This window comes from Bombina bombina, chromosome 2 (assembly GCF_027579735.1).
Source record: "Bombina bombina isolate aBomBom1 chromosome 2, aBomBom1.pri, whole genome shotgun sequence".
Classification (NCBI taxonomy): domain Eukaryota; kingdom Metazoa; phylum Chordata; class Amphibia; order Anura; family Bombinatoridae; genus Bombina; species Bombina bombina.
In genome coordinates, this window is record NC_069500.1 from 861,593,502 (window position 1) to 861,618,939 (window position 25,438).

Consider the following 25,438-nt stretch of genomic DNA (forward strand, 5'->3'; position numbering starts at 1 on the left):
TAAAATGAAGCATTTTCAGCCCCCGCGAGCCTAACAGCCCACAGGGAAAAAAAGAGTCAAATATTTGAAGGTAAGAAAAAAGGAATAATTCAATGCATAATCCCAAATATGAAACTGACTGTCTGAAAAATAAGGAAAGTTGAACATTCTGAGTCAAGGCAAATAAATGTTTGAATACATATATTTAGAACTTTATAAACAAAGTGCCCAACCATAGCTTAGAGTGTCACAGAAAATAAGATTTACTTACCCCAGGACACTCATCTACATGTTTGTAGAAAGCCAAACCAGTACTGAAACGAGAATCAGTAGAGGTAATGGTATATATAAGAGTATATCGTCGATCTGAAAAGGGAGGTAAGAGATGAATCTCTACGACCGATAACAGAGAACCTATGAAATAGACCCCGTAGAAGGAGATCACTGCATTCAAATAGGCAATACTCTCTTCACATCCCTCTGACATTCACTGCACGCTGAGAGGAAAACCGGGCTCCAACTTGCTGCGGAGCGCATATCAACGTAGAATCTAGCACAAACTTACTTCACCACCTCCATCGGAGGCAAAGTTTGTAAAACTGAATTGTGGGTGTGGTGAGGGGTGTATTTATAGGCATTTTGAGGTTTGGGAAACTTTGCCCCTCCTGGTAGGAATGTATATCCCATACGTCACTAGCTCATGGACTCTTGCTAATTACATGAAAGAAACAAAATTTATACTTACCTAATAAATTTCTTTCTTTACGGATATAGTGAGTCCTCAACATCATCCATTACTGTTGGGAATATCACTTCTGGCCAGCAGGAGGAGGCAAAGAGCACCACAGTTAAACTGTTAAGTATCACTTCCCTTCTCACAAACCCCAGTCATTCGACCGAAGGTAATGGAGAGAAAGGAGTAACACAAAGGTGTAGAGGTGCCTGAGGTTTACTCAAAGAACAACTGTCTAAAAATTAAGGGTGGGGTCGTGGAATCACCATATCCAGAAATAAATACATTTATCAGGTAAGCATAAATTTTGTTTTCTTTCCTAAGATATGGTGAGTCCACAACGTCATCAATTACTGTTGGGAACCAATACCAAAGCTAAGGACACTGAAACCTAAGCACTGCCAATATAGACCCCTCTGAGAGCCATGGCAAGGCCAAAGGGAAGAGCCATGGCAAGGCCAAAGGGAAGAGCCACAAACGGAAAGTGTTTGAGAGAAAGGCAAAACTTCAAAATACGCGTCTTCCAGGTCTATGGTCACCATGAACTGACCCCTCCCTAGACCAAAGGAAGAATGGAACCACTGGTTTCCATTTGAAGAACGGTACCCTGAGACAACTTGTTGAGACACTTTATGTCTACCATAGGACTAAAAATTCCATCTTTTTGGGGAACCACAAACAGGAATAAAATACAAGACCCCTTACAGGAACTGGAACGATCCCTCATAGGGAAAAGAAGTCCCAAATGCACTACAAAAATGCCTTACGGTTATCTGGCCTGCAGATAAAATTGAGAGGTGGAACCTGCCTCAGGGAGGGAAAGAATGACTACTATGTAGTAACCCTGAGATACTATGCCTACAGCCTATCTGGGACATCTCAAATCCATGTTTGAAGACAGAGATTCAGCCCCTCACCTGGACCGATCCCGGTTTGGGGCAACACTCCTGTAGGTCTATTCATCTCGTCTTGTGGTAGAAAAGAACCTTTTCAACCTAAAATATCAGAAATATTCCTGTCAGATCCGGACCAAATAAGGTCTTACCCTTGTAAGAAAACGTCAGAAGCTTGGATGCAGAGGAAAAATCCACTGACCATGAATATAGCCACAAAGCCCAGCGGACTAGCACAGCAAAGCTAGATATCTCGGCTCCCTCCTTAAAAATTTGCATGGTAGCATCAGAAATAAAGGAAATGGCTATCTTAAGAGCCTTAATTCTGTTCTGGATCTCCTCCTTAAAGGAGTCTCTACCAATTGGAACAAACAAGGTATCGCACCAATAAGATGCCGCACTTGACACAGTGGCAAAACAAACTTCCATGTAAGCCTACAGCTTAGTCCATTGATCCTGAAAGAACAGCTATCCTCTCTAGGAATCGTAGTTCTCTTAGCCAGAGTAGAAATGTCCTACTACTATAGGCACCGTGTGTCATGATATTTAATAGAGACAATAACAGGAAACATCTTTTTAAAGACAGGAGACGGGGAAAACTCTCCTATTCCTGTGAAAAAACTCCCAGCACGGTCTGGTACAGGAAAAAACTTCCACAGAGGAATCCTAGTACCTATTATGCTTACTAGATTCTTCAGGGATTGACAACGACAGACGCAGCCAAGGCAGCCAAAACCTCCTTTAATCCCACACAAAGGTGTTCAAGCTGAAATCTGAAGGATACTACTTCAGCATCAGATAAAGTAAATATACTGTCCAAATCTGAGATTTTACCAATTTAAGGGCCTTGATTCTGTCCATAATCTCCTCTAATGGAGTCTCCATCTGAAGAGCCTCTTCTAGAGCCTCAAACCAGAAAGCAGCTGCAGTAGTTACAGGAACAATGCACGCAATAGGTTGAAGAGAAAAACCCTGATGAACAAAAATTTTCTTCAGGAGACCGTCTAATTTTTTATCCATAGGATCTTTGAAAGCACAACTGTCTTCGATAGGTATAGTTGTATGCTTAGACAGAGTAGAAATAGCTCCCTCCACCTTAGGAACTGTCTGCCACGAGTCCCGCATGGTGTCAGATATGGGAAACATTTTCTTAAAAACAGGAGGGGGAGTGAACGGAATACCTGGTCTATCCCACTCCTTAGTAATAATATTCACAATCCTCTTAGGGACTGTAAAAACATCAGTGTAAACAGGAACCTCTAAGTATTTATCCATTTTACACAATTTCTCTGGAACCACTATAGGGTCACAATCATCTAGAGTCGCTAATACCTCCCTGAGCAATAAGCGGAGGTGTTCAAGCTTAAATTTAAAGGCCGTCATATCAGAATCTGTCTGAGGAAGTGTCTTTCCTGAATCAGAAATTTCTCCCTCAGATAACAAATCCCTCACCCCTACTTCAGAGCATTGTGAGGGCATATCAGATACGGCTACTAAAGCGTCAGACGGCTCAGTATTTTTCCTAAACTTAGAGCTGTCCCGCTTTCCTTGTAAACCAGGCAGTTTAGATAAAACCTCTGTGAGGGTTGTATTCATAACTGTGGCCATGTCTTGTAAAGTAAAAGAATTTGACGCACTAGAGGTACTTGGCGTCACTTGTGCGGGCGTTACTGGTTGTGACACTTGGGGAGAGCTAGATGGCGAACCCTCATTTACTTCTGACTGAGAATCATCTATTGCTCTATTTTTAAGTGCTAATATATGTTCTTTATAGTTTATATACATATCAGTACAATTGGGACACATTCTAAGAGGGGGTTCCACAATGGCTTCCAAACATATTGAACAAGGATTTTCCTTGGTGTCAGACATGTTAAACAGGCTAGTAATGTAACAAGCAAGCTTGGAAAACAATGTAATCAAAGTAAATAACACTTAGAATTAAAACGGTACTGTGCCTTTAAGAGAAAAAAAGCTGCCCAAATTCTGCAAAACAGTGTAAAAAAGCAGTAAACTTATCGAAATTTTTACAGTAGCATCATAAAACCTTAGTAACTTTGCACAGCTATGCAAATAAACAATTAACCCCTTAATGGCAAAAGCGGATTGAAAAAACGTCAAAACCGGTTAAAAGGACTTTCAGGACCTTGCCACAGCTCTGCTGTGGCTCCTACCTGCCCTTCAGAACGATTTGTGGAGAAAAAAAACTTTTTACAGCCCTTAAACACAGCAGGAACCTCTGGAGAAGCAGTTAGATGTCTCTGAGGAAAAGAAACTGCGCAACTGAGGCGCAAAAATAGGCCCCTCCCACCTCACTCAATGTTTTGAGGCCTATCAGAAAAACACCAGAGTGTATCTTAATTAACCATGTGGGTTAAAACCCCCCAAAACAAGCCACAATTACCCCTTTAGTCCCTTCAAAAAAACGTTATAATTGCACCATTTACTGAAAAAACAAAAATGTTTCTTTCCTAACAGTGTAACCAGTAACTAATGAGCCCTTCATGCAAGCTGAAATTCCTATCCAAGTGTCTGAATACAGCTTACCTTTCCCTCATGGGAATATTGCCAGCCTTTTCTAGAATTAACACAGTCTGTCTAGAAAAATATAGACTGAACATACCTCATATGCAGCTTAGCATGCAAACCGTTCCCCCAACTGAAGTTTTCCTGTACTCTTCAGCCCTTGTGAGAACAGCAGTGGATCTTAGTTACAAAGTGCTAAGATCATCATCCTACTTGCAGAAATCTTCATCCCTTTTCTGCCAGAGAGTAAATAGTACAAACCGGTACCATTTAAAATAAACTTTTGCTTGAGAAATAAAAAACTAACATTTTTGTCATCACACTCGCTCTGCCCTTCCTAGTACTTAGAGTAGGCAAAGAGAATGACTGGGGGGTGGAGCTAAGGGAGGAGCTATATAGACAGCTATGCTGTGGGTGCTCTCTTTGCCACTTTCTGTAGGGAAGGAGAATATCCCACAAGTAAGGATGAATCCATGGACTCGATACATCTTACAAGAGAAATCTAATTTAAATCTAATTAGAAGATACAGCAGAGAATGATAAACACAGATCTAAAAAACTATAGATTCTCTCCCCACGTTACTAGAGAAGATTAGCCTCATATCGTTGGATTTAGATGTTCCACAAATGAATGTGCAGAGCATATGTCCCCCTTCCATAAGAACAGATCACCTATATACCTGCCATAGTAGACTAGGTTCGACCAGAACGCCCGACCCATAGATGTAAATGCGTTCAAATAGGCCCATAAATAAATGGGCAAAACTCGGAGCAAACCTGGTCCCCATGGCATCTGTAGATAAAAATCATCTTGGAACACGAAATAATTGTGCTGAAATATAAAAGCAATTAGCTGTAGGATGAATTATTTCTGTAATTCAGGTATATACATATCCCCAGCAAGATATTCAGAGATTGCTTTTATACCCAATCCATGTGAAATATTAGATTACAGAGCATGTACGTCGTATGAGATCCATAGGAAATCTTTCTGTATGACGTAACCATCCAATTTCATGAGCAAATCAGGGGAGTCCTTAAAGGGACAGTTTACTCAAAAATTTTCTCCCCTTTAATTTGTTCCCAATGATCCACTTTACCTGCTGGAGTGTATTAAATTGTTTACAAGTAGCTCCTTTACCCTTATATTGGCATTTGAAGTTGTTAATTTAGCATGTGGTATCCCCACCTATTCTGAAAGTTTGTGGCCGCGCGTACCAGCTATAGATAAGCTTTGTAAACACAGCCAGCAGAAGAAATTACACTCCCAGTGTGATAAAGCAGAGATAAGGTAATAAAATGTTGATTTTCCATTGTTGTCTCAAAGTATTGGTGATTGTTTTAAGGACAGATATAAGATAAAGAAGCAGGTATATGTGCACAATGTGATACAGTAATGAGATCTGATTATACCTACAAGCTCAACCTATTTTATTAGGCCGTGGCTTCAAAACACAAAATCAGAGCTTTAATATACAGAAATAAACCTTAAAAAGCTAATTTTCATACATTTTTTTACTCTGCAGTTGGTAAAAAAAGCAATTGTAAACACATTAAGGGAAAAACTATTTTACAGTATACTGTACTGTCCCTTTAATGTGTGACACCAATGCGAGTACATATTTCTGGAATTATACTACAGGATCTGTCAGATTATTTGGTAGAGGCATATAAAATACTTGGCGATAAGAATTAGAAATAATCTCTTCTTGAAAATGTATAATCCCCATCAATGTTTTTAAATATCTATCTGTTGGATCTGAAGCCAATTTTTTTTTTAATAATTCTTATCGCCAAGTATTTTATATGCCTCTACCAAATCTGACAGATCCTGTAGTATAATCCCAGAAATATGTACTCGCATTGGTGTCACACATTAAGGACTCCCCTGATTTGCTCATGAAATTGGATGGCTACGTCATACAGGAGGATTACCTGTGGATCTCATGCGACGTACATGCTCTGTACTCAAATATTTCACATGGATTGTGTATAAAAACAAAATTTATGCTTACCTGATAAATTTATTTCTCTTGTGGTGTATCCAGTCCACGGATTCATCCATTACTTGTGGGATATTCTCCTTCCCAACAGGAAGCTGCAAGAGGACACCCACAGCAGAGCTGTCTATATAGCTCCTCCCATAACTGCCACTCCCAGTCATTCGACCGAAGACAAGCAAGAGAAAGGAGAAACTATAGGGTGCAGTGGTGACTGTAGTTTAAAAATAAAAAACACCTGCCTTAAAATGACAGGGCGGGCCGTGGACTGTATACACCACAAGAGAAATAAATTTATCAGGTAAGCATAAATTTAGTTTTCTCTTGTAAGGTGTATCCAGTCCACGGATTCATCCATTACTTGCTGGATACCAATACCAAAGCTATAGGACACGGATGAAGGGAGGGACAAGGCAGGCGCTTAAACGGAAGGCACCACTGCCTGTAAGACCTTTCTCCCAAAAATAGCCTCCGAAGAAGCAAAAGTATCAAATTTGTAGAATTTAGAAAAAGTATGAAGCGAAGACCAAGTCGCCGCCTTACAAATCTGTTCAACAGAAGCCTCATTCTTAAAAGCCCATGTGGAAGCTACCGCTCTAGTAGAATGAGCTGTAATTCTTTCAGGAGGCTGCTGGCCAGCAGTCTCATAAGCTAAGCGGATTATACTTCTTAGCCAAAAAGAAAGAGAAGTTGCCGAAGCCTTTTGGCCTCTCCTCTGTCCAGAGTAGACCACAAACAAAGCAGATGTTTGACGAAAATCCTTCGTAGCTTGTAAATAAAATTTTAAAACACGAACCACATCAAGAATGTGTAAAAGACGTTCCTTCTTTGAAGAAGGATTAGGACATAGTGAAGGAACAACAATCTCCTGATTTATATTTTTATTAGATACCACCTTAGGAAGAAACCAGGTTTGGTACGTAACACTACCTTATCTGCATGAAAAATGAGATAAGGGGAATCACATTGTAAAGAAGATAACTTCCGAAACTCTTCGAGCAGAGGAGATAGCTACTAAAAACAGAACTTTCCAAGATAAAAGTTTAATATCTATGGAATGCAAAGGTTCAAACGGAACCCCTTGCAGCACCTTAAGAACCAAATTTAAACTCCATGGCGGAGCAACATTTTTAAACACAGGCTTGATTCTAACTAAAGACTGACAAAACGCCTGAACATCTGGAGTATCAGCCAGACGCTTGTGCAAAAGAATAGACAGAGCAGAAATCTGTCCCTTTAAGGAACTAGCTGACAATCCCTTCTCCAATCCTTCTTGGAGAAAAGATAATATCCTAGGAATCCTGACCTTACTCCATGAGTAACCTTTGGATTCACACCAATGAAGATATTTACACCATATCTTATGATAGATTTTCCTGGTGACCGGCTTTCGAGCCTGAATTAAGGTATCAATGACCGACTCAGAGAAACCACGCTTTGATAAAATCAAGCGTTCAATCTCCAAGCAGTCAGACGCAGAGAAATTAGATTTGGATGGTTGAAAGGACCCTGAAGTAGAAGGTCATGCCTCAGCGGCAGAGTCCATGGTGGAAGGGATGACATGTCCACCAGATCTGCATACCAAGTCCTGCGTGGCCACGCAGGTGCTATCAAAATCACTGAAGATCTCTCCTGCTTGATCTTGGCAATCAGACGAGGGAGCAGAGGAAATGGTGGAAACACATAAGCCAGGTTGAAGGACCAAGGCACTGCTAGAGCATCTATCAGCGCTGCCTTGGGATCCATGGACCTGGATCCGTAACAAGGAAGCTTGGCGTTCTGACGAGACGCCATGAGATCCAGTTCTGGTTTGCCCCAAAGTTGAATCAACTGTGCAAATACCTCCGGATGGAGTTCCCACTCCCCCGGATGAAAAGTCTGCCGACTTAGAAAATCCGCCTCCCAGTTCTCTACTCCTGGGATATGGATAGCTGATAGATTGCAAGAGTGAACCTGTGCCCATAGAATTATTTTTGAAACCTCCAACATTGTTAGGGAACTCCTTGTTCCCCCTTGATGGTTGACAGTCGTGATATTGTCCGACTGAAATCTGATGAACCTGACCGCAGCAAGCTGAGGCAAGCTGAGGCCAAGCCTGAAGAGCATTGAATATCGCTCTTAGTTCCAGAATGTTTATCGGAAGGAGTGCTTCCTCCTGAGTCCACGAGCCCTGAGCCTTCAGGGAGTTCCAGACTGCACCCCAGCCCAGAAGGCTGGTACTGTCGTTACTATTGTCCAATCTGGCCTGTGGAAGGCCATACCCTTGGACAGATGGACCCGAGATATCTGTATAATCCCCATTCCACTGACTGAGCATGCAAAGTTGCAGCGGTCTGAGATGTAGGCGTGCAAACGGCACTATGTCCATTGCCGCTACCATTAAGCCGATTACTTCCATACACTGAGCCACTGAAGGGCGAGAAGTAGAATAAAGAACACGGCAGGAATTTAGAAGTTTTGACAACCTGGCCTCTGTCAGGTAAATCTTCATTTCTACAGAATCTATCAGAGTTCCTAGGAAGGAAACTCTTGTGAGAGGGGATAGAGAACTCTTTTCTTCGTTCACCTTCCACCCATGAGACCTCAGGAATGCCAGAACAATGTCCGTATGGGACCCGGCGATTTGAAAATTCAACGCCTGTATCAGAATGTCGTCTAGGTAAGGGGCTACTGCTATACCCCGCGGCCTTAGGACCGCTAGGAGTGACCCTAGAACCTTCGTAAAGATTCTTGGTGCCGTAGCTAACCCAAAGGGAAGAGGCACAAACTGGCAATGCCTGTCTAGGAAGGCGAACCTGAGAAACCGATGATGATCTCTGTGTATCGGAATGTGAAGATAAGCATCCTTTAAGTCCACGGTAGTCATATATTGACCCTCCTGGATCATAGGTAGGATGGTTCGAATAGTCCCCATCTTGAAGGATGGGACCCTGAGAAATTTGTTTAAGATCTTGAGATCCAAGATTGGTCTGAAGGCTCCCTCTTTCTTGGGAACTACAAACAGATTTGAATAGAAGCCTTGCCCCTGTTACTCCTTTGGAACTGGGTGGATCACTCCCATAACTAGGAGGTCTTGAACACAATGTAAGAATGCCTCTCTCTTTATCTGGTTTGCAGATAATTGTGAGAGATGAAATCTCCCTTTTGGGGAAGAAGCTTTGAAGTCCAGAAGATATCCCTGGGACACAATTTCCAACGCCCAGGGATTCTGGACATCTCTTGCCCAAGCCTGGGCGAAGAGAGAAAGTCTGCCCCCTACTAGATCTGTTTCCGGATCGGGGGCTGATCCTTCATGCTGTTTTAGAGGCAGCAGCAGGTTTTTTGGCCTGCTTTCCTTTGTTCCAAGCCTGGTTAGGTCTCCAGACCGGCTTGGATTGGGCAAAATTTCCCTCTTGTTTTGTATTGAGGAAGTTGAAGCTGCACCACTCTTGAAGTTTCGAAAGGAACGAAAATTAGTCTGTTTGGTCCTTAATTTGTTGGACCTATCCTGAGGAAGGGCGTGACCTTTTCCTCCATTAATATCAGAAATGATCTCCTTCAGTCCAGGCCCGAATAGGGTCTGCCCCTTGAAGGGAATGTTGAGAAGCTTAGACTTTGAAGTAACGTCAGCTGACCAGGATTTAAGCCATAGCACCCTACGCGCCTAAATAGCAAAACCTGAGTTTTTAGCCGTTAGCTTGGTTAAATGAACAACGGCGTCAGAAACAAATGAATTGGCTAGCTTAAGAGCTTTAAGCTTGTCAAGGATATCATCCAACAGGGTTTCTACCTGTAGAGCCTCTTCTAGAGACTCAAACCAGAAAGCCGCAGCAGCAGTGACTGGGGCAATGCATGCAAGAGGCTGGAGAATAAAACCTTGTTGAATAAAAATCTTCTTAAGTTAACCCTCTAATTTTTTGTCCATTGGATCTAGAAAAGCACAACTGTCCTCGACCGGGATAGTTGTACGCTTCGCTAGGGTAGAGACTGCTCCCTCCACCTTAGGGACCGTCTGCCACAAGTCCCGTGTAGCAGCATCTATCGGAAACATCTTTTTAAAAACAGGAGGGGGAGAGAACGGTACACCTAGTCTATCCCATTCCTTAGTAATAATTTCTGAAAACCTCTTAGGGATTGGAAAAACATCAGTGTAAACAGGCACTGCATAGTATTTATCCAACTTACACAATTTCTCTGGGACTACAATGGCGTCACAGTCATCTAGAGCTGCTAAAACCTCCCTGAGCAACAAGCGGAGGTGTTCCAGTTTAAATTTAAATGTAGACATATCAGAATCAGGTTGAAGTGTCTTCCCTGAATCAGAAAAATTACCCACAGATAGAAGCTCTCCTGCTTCGGTTTCTGCACATTGTGAGGGTATATCAGACACAGCTACTAAAGCGTCAGAGAGCTCTGTATTTGTTCTAGTCCCAGAGCTGTCTTGCTTTCCTTGTAACTCTGGCAGTTTGGACAATACCTCTGTAAGGGTATGATTCATAACTGCCGCCATGTCTTGTAAAGTATACGCAATGGGCGTGCTTGATGTACTTGGCGTCCCTTGAGCGGGAGTTATAGGTTCTGACACGTGGGGAGAGTTAGTCGGCATAACTAACTTCCCCCTTGTCAATTTCCTCTGGTGATAAATCTTTTAAAGCCAGAATATGGTCTTTAAAATTTATAGTAAGATCAGTGCATTTGGTACACATTCTAAGAGGGGGTTCCACAATGGCTTCTAAACATAATGAACAAGGAGTTTCCTCTATGTCAGACATGTTTAACAGACTAGTAATGAGACCAGCTTGGAAAACACTTTAATAAATGTGAAAAAGCAGAATATAAAAAACGGTACTGTGCCTTTAAGGGAAAAAAAACAATCACATAAACGGCAAAACAGTGAAAAAAAGCAGTAAACTCTACAAAATTTTTACAGTGTGTATAATAGACTAAAATAGCATTGCACCCACTTGCAAATGGATGATTAACCCCTCAGGCTCAAAAACGAATCAGAAAAACGATAAAACCGTTATAAACAGTCACAAGCAAACTGCCACAGCTCTACTGTGGCTCCTACCTGCCCATAAAACAACTTTTGTAGGCACAAAACCCTTTTACAGAGGTCCTATATGTCAGGGGAAGCTGGATGTCTCAAGATGTAAAAACTACTGCGCAATTAGAGCGCGAAAATAGGCCCCTCCCACCATGCACTCAAAGTGAAAGGGCCATAAATAACTACTGCTAGGAGAAATCTAGTCAGCCATGTGGAAAACTAGGCCCCAAATAAAGATTTATCACCCTCAGTAAAAAACGTTTTTTATATATCATGCAACCGTTTTACATACTAAGTAATAAGAGCAAGTAACATGAATATTACCCTTTACTGCAAGCATGATCCCAGTCGTTTGTTAAATCACTGTTATCAGGCTTACCTTAATATATCAGGCACTGTCAGCATTTTCTAGTATCATCTCTCTAGAAAAAAATATACTGAACATACCTCAGAGCAGATAATTCTGAAGGCCATTCCCCCAGCTGAAGTTTTCCCATACTCTTCAGTTATGTGTGAGAACAGCAGTGGACCTTAGTTACAACCTGCTAAGATCATCAAAAGCCTCAGGCAGAACTCTTCTTCTAATTTCTGCCTGAGGTAAAAACAGTACAACGCCGGTACCATTTAAAAATAAACTTTTGATTGAAGATAAACTACACTAATTTACCACATATCTCTTGATTCTTCCTTTCTTGTCGAGTGCTGCAAGAGAATGACGGGGAGTGGCAGTTAGGGGAGGAGCTATATAGACAGCTCTGCTGTGGGTGTCCTCTTGCAGCTTCCTGTTGGGAAGGAGAATATCCCACAAGTAATGGATGAATCCGTGGACTGGATACACCTTACAAGAGAAAGCAATCTCTGAATATCTTGCTGGGGATATGTATATACCTGAATTACAGAAATAATTAATCCTATAGCTAATTGCTTTTAACTTTTTGGCACAATAATTTAGTGTTCCGCATTCACATCTATGGGTCGGGCATTCCGGTCGAACCTGGTCTACTATGGCAGGTATATAGATGATCTGTTGTTCTTATGGAAGGGGGACATATGCTCTGCACATTCATTTGTGGAACATCTAAATTCAACGATATGAGGCTAACCTTCTCTAGTAACGTGGAGACAGAGAATCTATAGTTTTTTTAGATCTGTGTTTATCATTTTCTGCTGAGAATAAGATTAAATGCACTACTCATTTTAAGACTGTTGATTACAACAGCTATTTAAGCTATAAAAGCAATGACTTAATTCCTTGGAATTATATATATATAATAATAAAAGTTATACTTACCCAAAGACACTCATCCACTAACAGACAGCTAAACCAGTACTGAAACATATCAGCAGAGGTAATGGAGATAGGAGTATAGAGTCAATCTGTAAAAGGAGGCAGAAGATGAATCCCTGCAACTGAATTAACAGAGAGCTTGTGAAGGATTTATAATGAGGTGAAACCGTAGTATCAAAGGACCATACTCCAGGAACATCCCTCTGAAAACCACAGTACTCTGAGGGGAACCGGGTCTCACATAGATGAAAGACTCCCCTCTACGGAGAACACTGCATATCCAACGGAAGCAAAGTAAAGGTTGAGGTATGAGTGAGGTGGGAGGGTTTATATAGAGCATTTGGGGTTTTGGAAACTTCGACTCCTCCTAGCAGTAGAGAAGTAATTCCCATTGGTAAGGGATTGTGGACTCTCACCAACTGCATAAAAGAAATTTACCACTACCCATACTCCAAATACATCCCTCCGTCAAACATAGTCTGAGGGGGGAAACAGTCCTCAATTCAATCTGAGAACCCCTTTTTACTGAAGAATAAAAACAAATTATGATTACCTGATAATTTAATTTCCATCATGGGGAGGAGAGTCCACTGCTTCATTCATCACGTGTAGGAATTAAGAACCTGGCCACCAGGAGAAGGCAAAGACACTCAAGCCAAATGCTCTAGAGGACACTGAATGAAGAAAACGGGAGGGTAAAGGAGGCGGACCCTATACTAAGGGCACCACAGCCTGCAGAACCTCTCTCCTAAAAGCTCCTTCTGCCGAAGCAAAAATGTCAAATTTGTAAAATTTTGCAAAAGTATGTAAGGATGACCAGGTTGCCGCCTTACAAATCTGCTCCATAGAAGCCTCATTCTTAAAGGCCCAAAAAGAGGCCACAGCTCTAGTTGAGTGAGCCGTAATCCTCTGAGGAGGCTTATGTCCCGCTGTCTCATAAGCCAAACGGATCATACTCCTCAACCAAAATGATAGAGAAGTTGCAGAGGCCCTCTGCCCCCTGCGCCTTCCAGAATACACAACGAAGGAGGAAGTCTGTCTGAACTCCTTTGTGGCTTGAAGATAAAACTTCAAGGCCCGAAACACATCCAGATTATTAAGTAACCTCTCCTTTGAAGAGGATGGGTTAGGACACAAGGAAGGAACCACTATTTCCTGGTTAATGTTATGACTCGACACACATCTTGGGAAGAAATTCCAAACAGGTTTGCAGAACGGCTTTGTCAGCATGAAAAACCAAGTAAGGAGGCTCAAATTGTAAAGCCGCCAACTCAGAGAGACTGCGTGCCGATGCAATAGCCAATAACAGGACCTTCCATGAGAGAATCTTAATGTTCAGAGCATGCATAGGCTCAAACGGAGCCCTCTGCAAGATCTTAAGCACCAAGTGTAAGCTCCAAGGAGGAGCCGGATTCCTGAAAACCGGTCTAATCCTAACCAGAGCCTGAACAAAGGACTAAATATCAGGAAGCTCCGCAACCTTCTTGTGCAACAGTACCGATAAAGCAGAGATCTGTCCCCTTAGGGAACTGGCGGCAAGACCTTTATCCAGACCATCCTGGAGGAAGGCCAAAATCCTGGACACCTTGACCTTATACCCTTGTTCCTCACACCAGGACAAGTAGGTCCTCCCCACCTTGTGGTAGATGTGTCTAGTGACCGGCTTCCTGGCCTGGATGAGTATTGATCCCTCTCTCCGAAAAACCTCTCTTGGCTAAGACTAGGCGTTCAATCTCCACACAGTCAGCCTTAGAGAATCAAGATTTTGATGTAGAAAAGGACCTTGAACTAGCAGATCCTTGCGACAAGGTAACTTCCACAGCGGATAAGACGACATCGCCACTAGATCCGCAAACCATGTCCCCAGCGGCCGCGACGGAGCAATCAGAATAGCCGAAACTTGCTCCTGCTTGATGTGGGCCACTACTCGAGGTAGAAGAGGCAAAGGTGGAAATATGTAGATTAGGTTGAAGTCCCAGGGTACCGCCAAGGCAACTATGAGTTCCGCTTGGGAATCCCTGGATTGAGTCTGGACGCCATGAGATCTATTTCCGGCATACCCCATCTGCTGCAGATCTCTGCAAACATCTCGGGGTGGAGCGACCATTCCCCTGGATGAAACGTCTGCCTGCTCAGAAAATCTGCTTCCCAGTTGTCCACACCCGGAATGTGGATCGCTGAGAGCGAACAATTGTGATTCTCTGCCCATTCCAGAATCCAAGATACTTCCCTCATTGCTGGAGAGCTTCTCGTCCCCCCCCCTGGTGGTTCATGTAAGCCACCGAGGTGATGTCCGATTTGAATCTGATGAATTGGGACGTCACCAGAGGGGAACAACCCTTCAGGGCGTTGAAAATCAAAGTTCGAGAATGTTTATAGGTAGGCTTGATTCCTCTCAAGTCCATCTGCCTTATGCCTTTCTGGCACTCCAAACGGCTCCCCATCCTGATAGACTCGCATCCGTGGTTATAATCTCCCAGGATAGTCTCAGGAAGAAAGTCCCCTGGGACAACTGGCCCGGTCAGTTCCACCAAGACAGCGACTCCCTCACCGGTCTGTCCAGAGATATCTTTTGGGACAAGTCTGAATGATCGCCGTTCTATTGTCTCAACATGCACAGCTGCAGAGGTCTGAGATGAAACCTGGCAAATGGAATGACATCTATGCTGGATACCATGAGCCCGATTACCTCAATACATCTGGCCACAGATGTCCTGGAAGATGTCTGCAGGGCTAGACAGTTGGACGCCAGTTTGCAACGTCTCCGGTCTGTCCGAAATATCTTCATCACAGAAGAATCTTTTATTGTACCCAGGTACTCCACCCTGTTGCTGGGGACCAATGAACTCTTCCCTTCGTTTATCTTCCACCCATGGGATCGAAGTAGGAGGAGGAGAGCTCTCGAATGATCCTCAGCCAGACTGTAGGATGGAGCCTGGACCAGGATATCGTCCAGATATATGGAGCCACTGCGATCCCTCAGGCTCTCGCTACTGCGAGAAGAGCTCCCAGAACCTTTGTAAAGACTTTTGGGGCCGTCGCCAGACCAAACGGAAGGGCCACAAACTGGAAGTGCTGGTCAAGGAAGGTGAACCTTAAAAATTGGAAGTGATCCTTCAGGTCTATAGTCGGCATGAATTGCCCCTCTTGAACCAGGGGCAGAATTGACCTGATCGTCTCCATCTTGAACGATGGGACTGACAAAAACTTGTTCAGAGCCTTTAAGTCCAGAATTGGACGAAACGTGCCCTCCTTTGAGACCATGAAAAGGTTTGAATAATACCCCAGACCTCTTTCTGCATGATAAACTGGGACGATTACCCCGAGAGATGAGAGATCCCTCACACATCCCAGGAAGGTGTCTGTTTTCTGGTCTTGAAGAGATGTTTGAGAGGAGGAATCTGCCTCTGGGCGGATACGATCTGAAACCTTTCCTGTACCCCTGGGCGACGACCTCCAGGACCCAAGGGTCTGTAATGTCTCCGCTCCAGGACCCCGCAAAAATAGATAGTCTGCCCCCTACCTGTTCCAAGGATGGGTTGGGGCCTTCCCTTCATACCGACTTTGACTCTGCGGGCTTCTTGTTCTGCTTGGACTTATTCCAAGATCTCTTGGATTGCTCAGATTTTGCGGAAGTCTGCTGGCGCTGAGACTTGTCTGCACGAAAGAGACGAAAAGTAGATCCCTTATGTTTGGCTTTCTTATCCTGAGGTAAGAAGGCGCCCTTGCCACCCATGACTGTATAAGGACGGTTCCCCACAGTTCAAGCTGTGCGTCCGGAATGGGGAAAAGTTTCTTAAAAGAAGATGAGGGAGAAAAGGGCGAACCTAGTTTCTCCCATTCATTGAGATCACCAGAACCTGGGGCACTACCCTGTCCTCATAAACCCTATCCAGTTTAGGGATCGAAGGTTCCTCCGGTAGTTTCGGTTCCGGAAACTCCAGCGTAGCAAGCACTTCCTTCAGCAGGAAGCGCAAATGCTCCATCTTAAATTTGAAATCTGGTTCCTCCGCGGACGGAGGCCTAGAAGTAGCCGATTACGACTCAGAAGCGACATCCTCTGATAAGTCGGAATTGTCCTCCTCCGTGGATAATCTGTCCGAGATATCCAGCGGAGTCCCCTGAGACGGATAGCAGTGCCGTACCCTCCACTTGCGCTTAGTAGGACGAGGCATTGCATTTATGGCCGCAGAGACCGCCTTCTGCAATTGATTGGCAAAATCTGGAGGCGGGAGGGTTAGTAGTGCCCTGGGGAACTGCTTGTGTAAATGGAGATGCTTGTAGGGAACGCACCTAACGGGACGGAGAACCCTCAGAGGTGGACGGCTCAGTTGTACTAAATACTTTATTCTTTTTAGAAGTAGTAATATTGTCATAACATGTGGAACAGAGCTGTAACGGCGGTTCCACCGGAACCTTCTTACAGTATACACAGTAGTTTTAAGGAAGGAAGGAAGGAGTACCCTCCAACATATCAGAGTCCTCCATAGCTGCGCCTTTATTACAGACTTGATTAAAGAATAAATGGCACCTTTATATCCCAATGGCCAGGGCACTCACCACCTCCTATGACCCGGACTACAAGGAACAGCTTTCATCTCCAAACAGAGGTCGATAAAGAAGAAGTTACGAGGCCACAACCGGTCACAAGGAATGCCATGCAGGACCGCCCCTGCACCGAGCGAAAGACGTGCCAAAAAGCCCGCCTCAAACTCTCTCTTACTGTTCCACATTGATAGAGCCTCATCTCACACAAGTGCAGCAAAAAAACACAAACATTATTATGTATATTAAAATCCCCCCAGTTCCATAACCCCCTTCCGAGGGGATTACCCTAGATTCTATACAGATAAAGGAGTCACACTGTGACCCTGTCTTCTTGCGTTACCACATATACATATATATATATATATATATATCTATATATATATATATATATAAAATGAAACAATCTTACCAGAATCAACGCAGTGGAAAAGGAACACGACCCTTTAAGTGTGACAGGTTAGCAGCGTCGCTCCTGACATGGACTTGAGAGAATAAAAGAAGGCAGCGAAACTCGTCAACACTGATTGCTTAAAGGGACACTGACCCCAAATTTTTTCTTTTGTAGTTCAGAAAGAGCATGCAATTTTAAGCAACTTTCTAATTTACTCCTATTATCAATTTTTCTTCGTTCTCTTGCTATCATTATTTGAAAAAGAAGGCATCTAAGCTTTTTTTTGGTTTTAGTACTCTGGACAACACTTTTATTGGTGGATGAATTTATCCACCAATCAGCAAGGACAACCCAGGTTGTTCACAAAAATGTGCCGGCATCTAAACTTACATTCTTGCATTTCAAATAAAGATACCAAGAGAATGAAGAAAATTTGATAATAGGAGTAAATTAGAAAGTTGCTTAAAATTTCATGCTCAATCTGAATCACAAAAGAACATTTTTGGGTACAGTGTCCCTTTAAGGAGCTGTTAATATGAGTCGGGATGGTTTAGCAGGAGAACTCCCCCTGCATCTCCGGACTCTAACTTTCACCCATGTTCTCACAGAGGCTGACAGGACTACTTAAAACTCCAGTCCCATTGCGAAGAGTACTACCCTCCATAAGAGACTACTCCGACACTTCTCTGCCAAGCTCCTGTGACGAAAGGCAAAGGATGACTGGGGGATGAGGGAAGTGGGGGAGGTATTTAAGCCTTTGGCTGGGGTGTCTTTGCCTCCTCCTGGTGGCCAGGTTCTTATTTTCCACAAGTGATGAATGAAGCAGTGGACTCTCCTCCCCTTTAGATGGAAATGCACATCTTCATTCTTCACCTTCCTCCAGCAGAGGAAAAGACAAGGTGGGAAGGATTTTATAGAGCTCTTGGGGTTTGGGCATCTTTGCCTCCTCCTAGTAAAAGGGGAAATTACCAGGAGTAAAGGATTGTGGACTCTCACCACCTATATGAAAGAAAAAGGCTTATTATTTGATGCAGCTATTGACTGTATACTATATTTTTTTATGTTATTTTAGTAAAACATTTCATACCAAAAATTATATAAAAAACAAAAAAAATCTTGAATGTAGCACATTCCTTATTACCCATAATCTAGATATGAGTAATGTATTCTCAACTTTCTTAATTTTAGTTTTGATTGCAGAGAACAAAATAATTGCTAGACACTGCTTCACGTATGTATTTGACTGCTGGTGATCTCAAAGCTACAAGGGGACAGAGATATTTTTTAAACAGAAAACAGCTTCTGTTAGCTTCAAGAGTATCATACTCATACTCTTGAAACTAACAGAATCTTTTTTCTTTTTAAAAAAATATCTCTATCCCCATGTAGCTTTGAGATCACCAGCAGTCAAATACATACGTGAAGCAGTGTCTAGCAATTCTTTTGTTCATTGCAATCAAAACTAAAATTAAGAAAGTTGAGAATACATTACTCATATCTATTAACGTTTATGTATATACAACTTGCTTGATCATTGAATATATTAGTCGCAAGGCACTTTATGTAGCTGGAAATTAATGTGATAAAACAAATATACAGACCTTATAAAAGTTTCCATAAGATTTACGTACGTTGATCCACTTTTTTGCAAAACATGGAAATTTAATGCGGCTAACACGACATTGCATGTTCAGAAACTTGCTCATATCCCAAGACCTATAGGAACATAAGAGGACAGTCAAATTATTATATCTTGTATACAGTAAGAGAAGAACTCTACCAGGAACAAACAACAGTTCAGTAGCTTGTTCTATGGAGAATTACCACCTAAGAGCAGCCGCTCCTAGCCCAATTGTGCTTTTCATAAAGGAGAACTTTCCTGAAGAGAATCATTCTGATCCTGGCTAGTAAGGTCAGATTAGCCACAAAATACCAGGCAATCCTCTTAACAAGGAAAGCTGCATCATGGGTGGGTACCAATCCATAGGGGCTACTAAGCACCATCCGTCCCCAGTTGAGAACTTCTCATGTATTCTATTTTATCTTGAAAATTATGTTTTTTGGCCAACTTTTGTATAAGGATTTATACATGAATGAATGGCCAGAAACCTTAAGGGAAAAATTACGTGATCTTTTTTATCGTTTAACCCCTTCACCCAAAACGACATATATATACACGTTGTGCGGTACTTTGGCTATAGTACCGCACAACGTAAATATACGTTGTTGCTTCAGAATACTCCAGCAATCTCAGCTGTTAAGTTACAGACGAGATCTGGAGCGCTTGAAGCTTCAGGCATCTCCCGCATATGGAGTCGGGGCGTGATCGGTGCTCCACCTCCATATGAGGGCAGATGCCTGATCGTTACAGACAGTGACAGTCTGTGTGTCACCGTCTGTAACTATCTTCGGAGGAAGGTGTGGGCAGATAGCTGCCAGTACCTAAGATGGCGGCAATAGTTAGGGCAACCCTACACTACAGAGAAAAAAAAAAAAAAGTTTAATTTTTTTTATCGGCAGAATGTCTGCCAGTACTTAAGATGGGTTGGGGAGGGAAGAGAGCTGCTTGGGAGGGATCAGGTAGGAGGCTAATCTCGACACTAAAGCTAACGTTAACCTGTTAAGCTACCTAATTAACCCCTTCACTGCCGGGAATAATAGAAGTGTGGTGCGCAGTTGCAATTAGCGGCCTTCTATCTCATTCCTCAGCTTTGCACAACACACATTGTTATATTAACATACTTTATAACCTCTAAGTTTCTAAGCCCCTGCAGGCCACCCTTTATCTCAGTGCTTTTTTATCAGCTTTTAAAACCTTACACAACAGGGTAAGAGGAACAGATAAAATAAACAGCAGTGATTATTTAATTTTTATTAATAAGAAAAAGTAGGTTTCAGCAATTTTCATCAAGTGTTTCAAGTCCCTTTAAGATTGGGTTGACCTTTGAGGGGTGGGGGAGGAAAGAGAGCTGCTCCCACCTGACACATCCCCCCCCCCCCCCCAGGGAGGGATCAGGGGGTGGGATGTGTCAGGTGGGAGGGTAATCTATACAATAAAGCTAAAATTAACCCTACAAGCTACCTAATTAACCCCTTCACTGCTGGGCATAATACAAGTGTAGTGCACAGCTGCATTTAGCAGCCTTCTAATTACCAAGAAGCAATGCAAAAGCCATATATGTCTGCTATTCCTGAACAAAGCGGATACGATTTGTGCCATAATTGCACAAGTTGTTTGAAAATAATTTCAGTGAGAAACCTAAAGTTTGTGAAAAAGTGAACGATTTATTTTATTTGATCGCATTTCGCGGTGAAATGGTGGCATGAAATATACCAAAATGGGCCTAGATCAATACTTTGGGTTGTTTACTAAATATACATATATATATATAATATATACACACACACATATATATATATATATATATACACATACACACACACATATATATATATATATACTGTACATATACATACACACACAGACTATATATATATATATATATATATATATATATATATATACACACACACATGCACACACACACACACACACACACATGTGAAGGGTTATTCAGGGATTCCTGACAGATAGTGTTACAATGTAACTATCGCTAATTTTGAAGGAAAAAAAATGGTTTAGAAGTAGCAAAGTGCTACTTGTACTTATTGCCCTATAACCTGCTGTCATGAATACCCCATGATTGAGATGCTATGGGGTTAACTTTCTGTAGTTTTGTGCTAAAAACAGTTGTTTGTTTTTTAAGAAGAACTGTGTTGCTGTGTTTATGTGTGCATAGGATTTCCCTTTGATATGCCAGACCCCTCATGAATACTTTGTAGTATACACAGAAGAGACCTTTATGGCTCAAACTGTCAATCCAGGAACTACACTGGGGTCAGTGATAGGACAGGCAGCTCTGTAAAGTGCTGTTATCAGAAATATTTTTTCAGGAACATAAAGAATGCAATATATGTGGTGCTTGGTATCAAAATACCCCTCACCATATCCCTAAGAGATTGCTTCTCTGTATACATGCACTAGATTTATCTAGCAGAAATTATAATGTGTTCTATCATATCAGGCAAAGACTTAGAGTTTATCGACTGTTGTAAAAGATAGTGGTCTTTCCAGGCCCTGCAAAGAGGGAAGGGCAAGCAACCTGATCTCAAACTCTTGTATAAGAATTTTGTGTCTTAACAATGAAATGTTCATTCTTCATGGGAGGCTGTATGCTGCAGTGTGAGTGACCCACTTCCTGACCCATCTCCCTGGGGCAGACCTTAAGCTAGTAAAGTATAAAGTCTTTTATTTCTCTTTTTTATTTTAAAACCGTTTGCTTGTCTAATTCTATTTGTTAACAGCACCCACTGAACTAAATCACAGGCTTTCCTGGAGTGGAAAGAATGTGTAAAAATTGTGTATTCCTAAACTCAGAACAAAATTTAGAAACTATTTAGCATGGGTGTTTTTTGGTGGTTGTAGATGCGTAAGAGATTTTGGGGGTCAAAGTTCGAAAAAGTGTGTTTTTTTAAATTTTTTCATATTATTTTATAATTTTTTTTATAGTAAATTATATGATTTGATGAAAATAATGTTATATTTAGAAATGGTGAGAAAAAAATTATGCTTACCAGATAATTTAATTTCCTTCTGTATAAGGAGAATCCACGGCTTCATTCCTTAATGTTACCTCTCCCACTTCCCCCATCCCCCAGTCATTCTGCTGAGGGAACAAGGAACAGTAGGAGAAATATCAGGGTATAAAAGGTGCAAGAAGAAAAAACAGAATTTATGTTTACCTGATAAATTTCTTTCTCCTACGGTGTATCCGGTCCACGGCTTCATCCTTACTTGTGGGATATTCTCAATCCCTACAGGAAGTGGCAAAGAGAGCACACAGCAGAGCTGTCCATATAGCTCCCCTCAGGCTCCGCCCCCCAGTCATTCGACCGACGGTTAGGAGAAAAAGGAGAACCATAGGGTGCAGTGGTGACTGTAGTTTACAAAATTAAATTTAAACCTGACCAAATGCCAGGGTGGGCCGTGGACCGGATACACCGTAGGAGAAAGAAATTTATCAGGTAAACATAAATTCTGTTTTCTCCTACATTGGTGTATCCGGTCCACGGCTTCATCCTTACTTGTGGGAACCAATACCAAAGCTTTAGGACACGGATGAAGGGAGGGAACAAGTCAGGTAACCTAAACGGAAGGCACCACTGCTTGTAAAACCTTTCTCCCAAAAACAGCCTCCGAAGAAGCAAAAGTATCGAATTTGTAAAATTTATGCAGTGAAGACCAAGTCGCTGCCTTATGCAGTGAAGACCAAGTCGCTGTTCAACAGAAGCCTCATTCTTGAAAGCCCATGTGGAAGCCACAGCTCTAGTGGAATGAGCTGTAATTCGTTCAGGAGGCTGCCTTCCAGCAGTCTCATAAGCCAACCGGATGATGCTTTTCAGCCAAAAAGACAGAGAGGTCGCAGTCGCCTTTTGACCTCTCCTCTTGCCAGAATAGACGACAAACAAGGACGATGTTTGTCTGAAGTCTTTAGTTGCTTTTAGATAAAACTTCAAAGCACGAACCACATCAAGATTGTGTAGCAGACGTTCCTTGTTAGAAACTGGATTAGGACACAGAGAAGGAACAACTATTTCCTGGTTATTATTCTTATTGGAAACCACTTTTGGAAGAAAACCAGGTTTGGTATGTAAAACGACCTTATCTGTATGAAACACCAGATAGGGTGAATTACACTGCAAAGCAGACAATTCAGAAACTCTTCTAGCAGAAGAAATAGCTACCAAAAACAAAACTTTCCAAGATAGCAACTTAATATCTATGGAATGTAGAGGTTCAAACGGAACCCCTTGAAGAACTGAAAGAACTAAATTTAGACTCCATGGAGGAGCCACAGGTCTGTAGACAGGCTTGATTCTGACTAAAGCCTGTACAAACGCCTGAACATCTGGCACGGCTGCCAGACGCTTGTGTAACAAAACAGACAGAGCAGATATCTGTCCTTTTAAGGAACTAGCTGACAGACCTTTCTCCAATCCTTCTTGGAGAAAAGATAGTAACCTTGGAATCCTAATCTTACTCCATGAGTAACCCTTGGATTCGCACCAGCAAAGATATATCCGCCATATCTTATGGTAAATTTTCCTGGTGACAGGCTTTCTAGCCTGGATCAGAGTATCTATAACTGATTCCGAAAACCCACGCTTAGCTAGAATCAAGCGTTCAATCTCCAAGCAGTCAGTTGCAGAGAAACTAGATTTGGATGTTCGAATGGACCTTGGATTAGAAGGTCCTGCCTCAAAGGTAGCTTCCATGGTGGAACCGATGACATATTCACCAGGTCTGCATACCAAGTCCTGCGTGGCCACGCAGGAGCTATCAGAATTACCGAAGCCTTCTCCTGTTTGATCCTGGCTACTAGCCGGGGGAGAAGAGGAAACGGTGGAAAGACATAAGCTAGATTGAACGACCAAGGCGCCACTAAGGCATCTACCAATGTCGCCTTGGGATCCCTGGACCTGAACCCGTAACGTGGAACTTTGGAGTTCTGACGTGACGCCATCAGATCCAGATCTGGAAGGCCCGAAAGTTGAGTTAACTGGGCAAAAACCACCGGGTGAAGTTCCCACTCCCCCGGATGGAAAGTCTGACGACTCAGATAATCCGCTTCCCAGTTGTCCACTCCTGGGATGTGAATTGCTGATAGATGGCAGGAGTGATCCTCTGCCCATTTGATGATCTTGGATACCTCCCTCATCGCCAGGGAACTCTTTGTTCCTCCCTGATGATTGATGTACGCTACAGTCGTCATGTTGTCCGACTGAAATCTGATGAATTTGGCCTCCGCTAGTTGAGGCCATGCCTGGAGCGCATTGAATATCGCTCTTAATTCCAAAATGTTTATCGGGAGAAGAGATTCTTCCCGAGACCAAAGACCCTGAGCTTTCAGGGACTCCCAGACCGCACCCCAGGCTAAGAGGCTGGCGTCGGTCATGAAAATGATCCACTCCAGTCTGCGGAAACTCATTCCCTGAGACAGGTGATCCTGAGACAACCAGCAGAGGAGTGAGTCTCTGGTTTTCTGGTCCATTTGTATCTGGGGAGACAAATCTGCATAATCCCCATTCCACTGTTTGAGCATGCACAGTTGCAGTGGTCTTAAATGAATTCGAGCAAAGGGAACCACGTCCATTGCCGCAACCATTAGTCCTATTACCTCCATGCACTGAGCTATGGAAGGTTGAGGAATGGATTGAAGAATTCGACAAGTGTTCAAAAGTTTTAACTTCCTGACCTCCGTCAGAAAGATTTTCATTTCTACCGAGTCTATTATTGTTCCCAGGAAGGGAACCCTTGTGAACGGGGACAGAGAACTCTTTTCTATGTTCACCTTCCACCCGTGAGACCTTAGAAAGGCTAGAACAATGTCCGTATGAGCCCTTGCTTTGTGAAAGGACGACGCTTGTATTAAGATGTCGTCTAGGTAAGGTGCTACTGCAATGCCCCTTGGCCTTAGCACCGCTAGAAGGGACCCTAGCACCTTTGTGAAAATTCTGGGAGCAGTGGCCAATCCGAAGGAAAGAGCCACAAACTGGTAATGCTTGTCCAGAAAGGGAACCTTATTAACTGATGGTGATCTTTGTGGATAGGAATATGCAGGTACGCATCCTTTAAGTCCCCGGTAGTCATATATTGACCCTCCTGGATCATTGGTAAAATTGTCCGAATGGTTTCCATTTTGAATGATGGAAGTCTGAGGAATTTGTTTAGGATTTTTAAATCTAGAATTGGCCTGAAAGTTCCTTCCTCTTTTTGGGAACTACAAACAGGTTTGAGTAAAAACCCAGTCCTTGTTCTGCTGTTGGAACTGGGTGTATCACTCCCATTTTTAAAAGGTCTTATACGCAATGTAAGAATGCCTGTCTCTTTATCTGGTCTAAAGATAAGCGAGACATGTGGAACCTTCCCTTTGGAGGAAAGTCCTTGAATTCTAGAAGATACCCCTGAGAGACAATTTCTAGTGCCCAGGGGT

General features: G+C 42.6%; 1 protein-coding gene across 1 annotated transcript in view; it reads right to left on the bottom strand.

Annotated features, from left to right (window-relative positions):
* Positions 1 to 25,438, bottom strand: part of ERI1 (exoribonuclease 1) — a 268,488-nt gene that overhangs the window by 32,577 nt on the left and 210,473 nt on the right. The window contains exon 5 of the mRNA XM_053703189.1: positions 18,986 to 19,100. Coding sequence (XP_053559164.1) covers positions 18,986 to 19,100 — 115 coding nt within the window. The remainder of the gene's footprint in view (positions 1 to 18,985; positions 19,101 to 25,438) is intronic.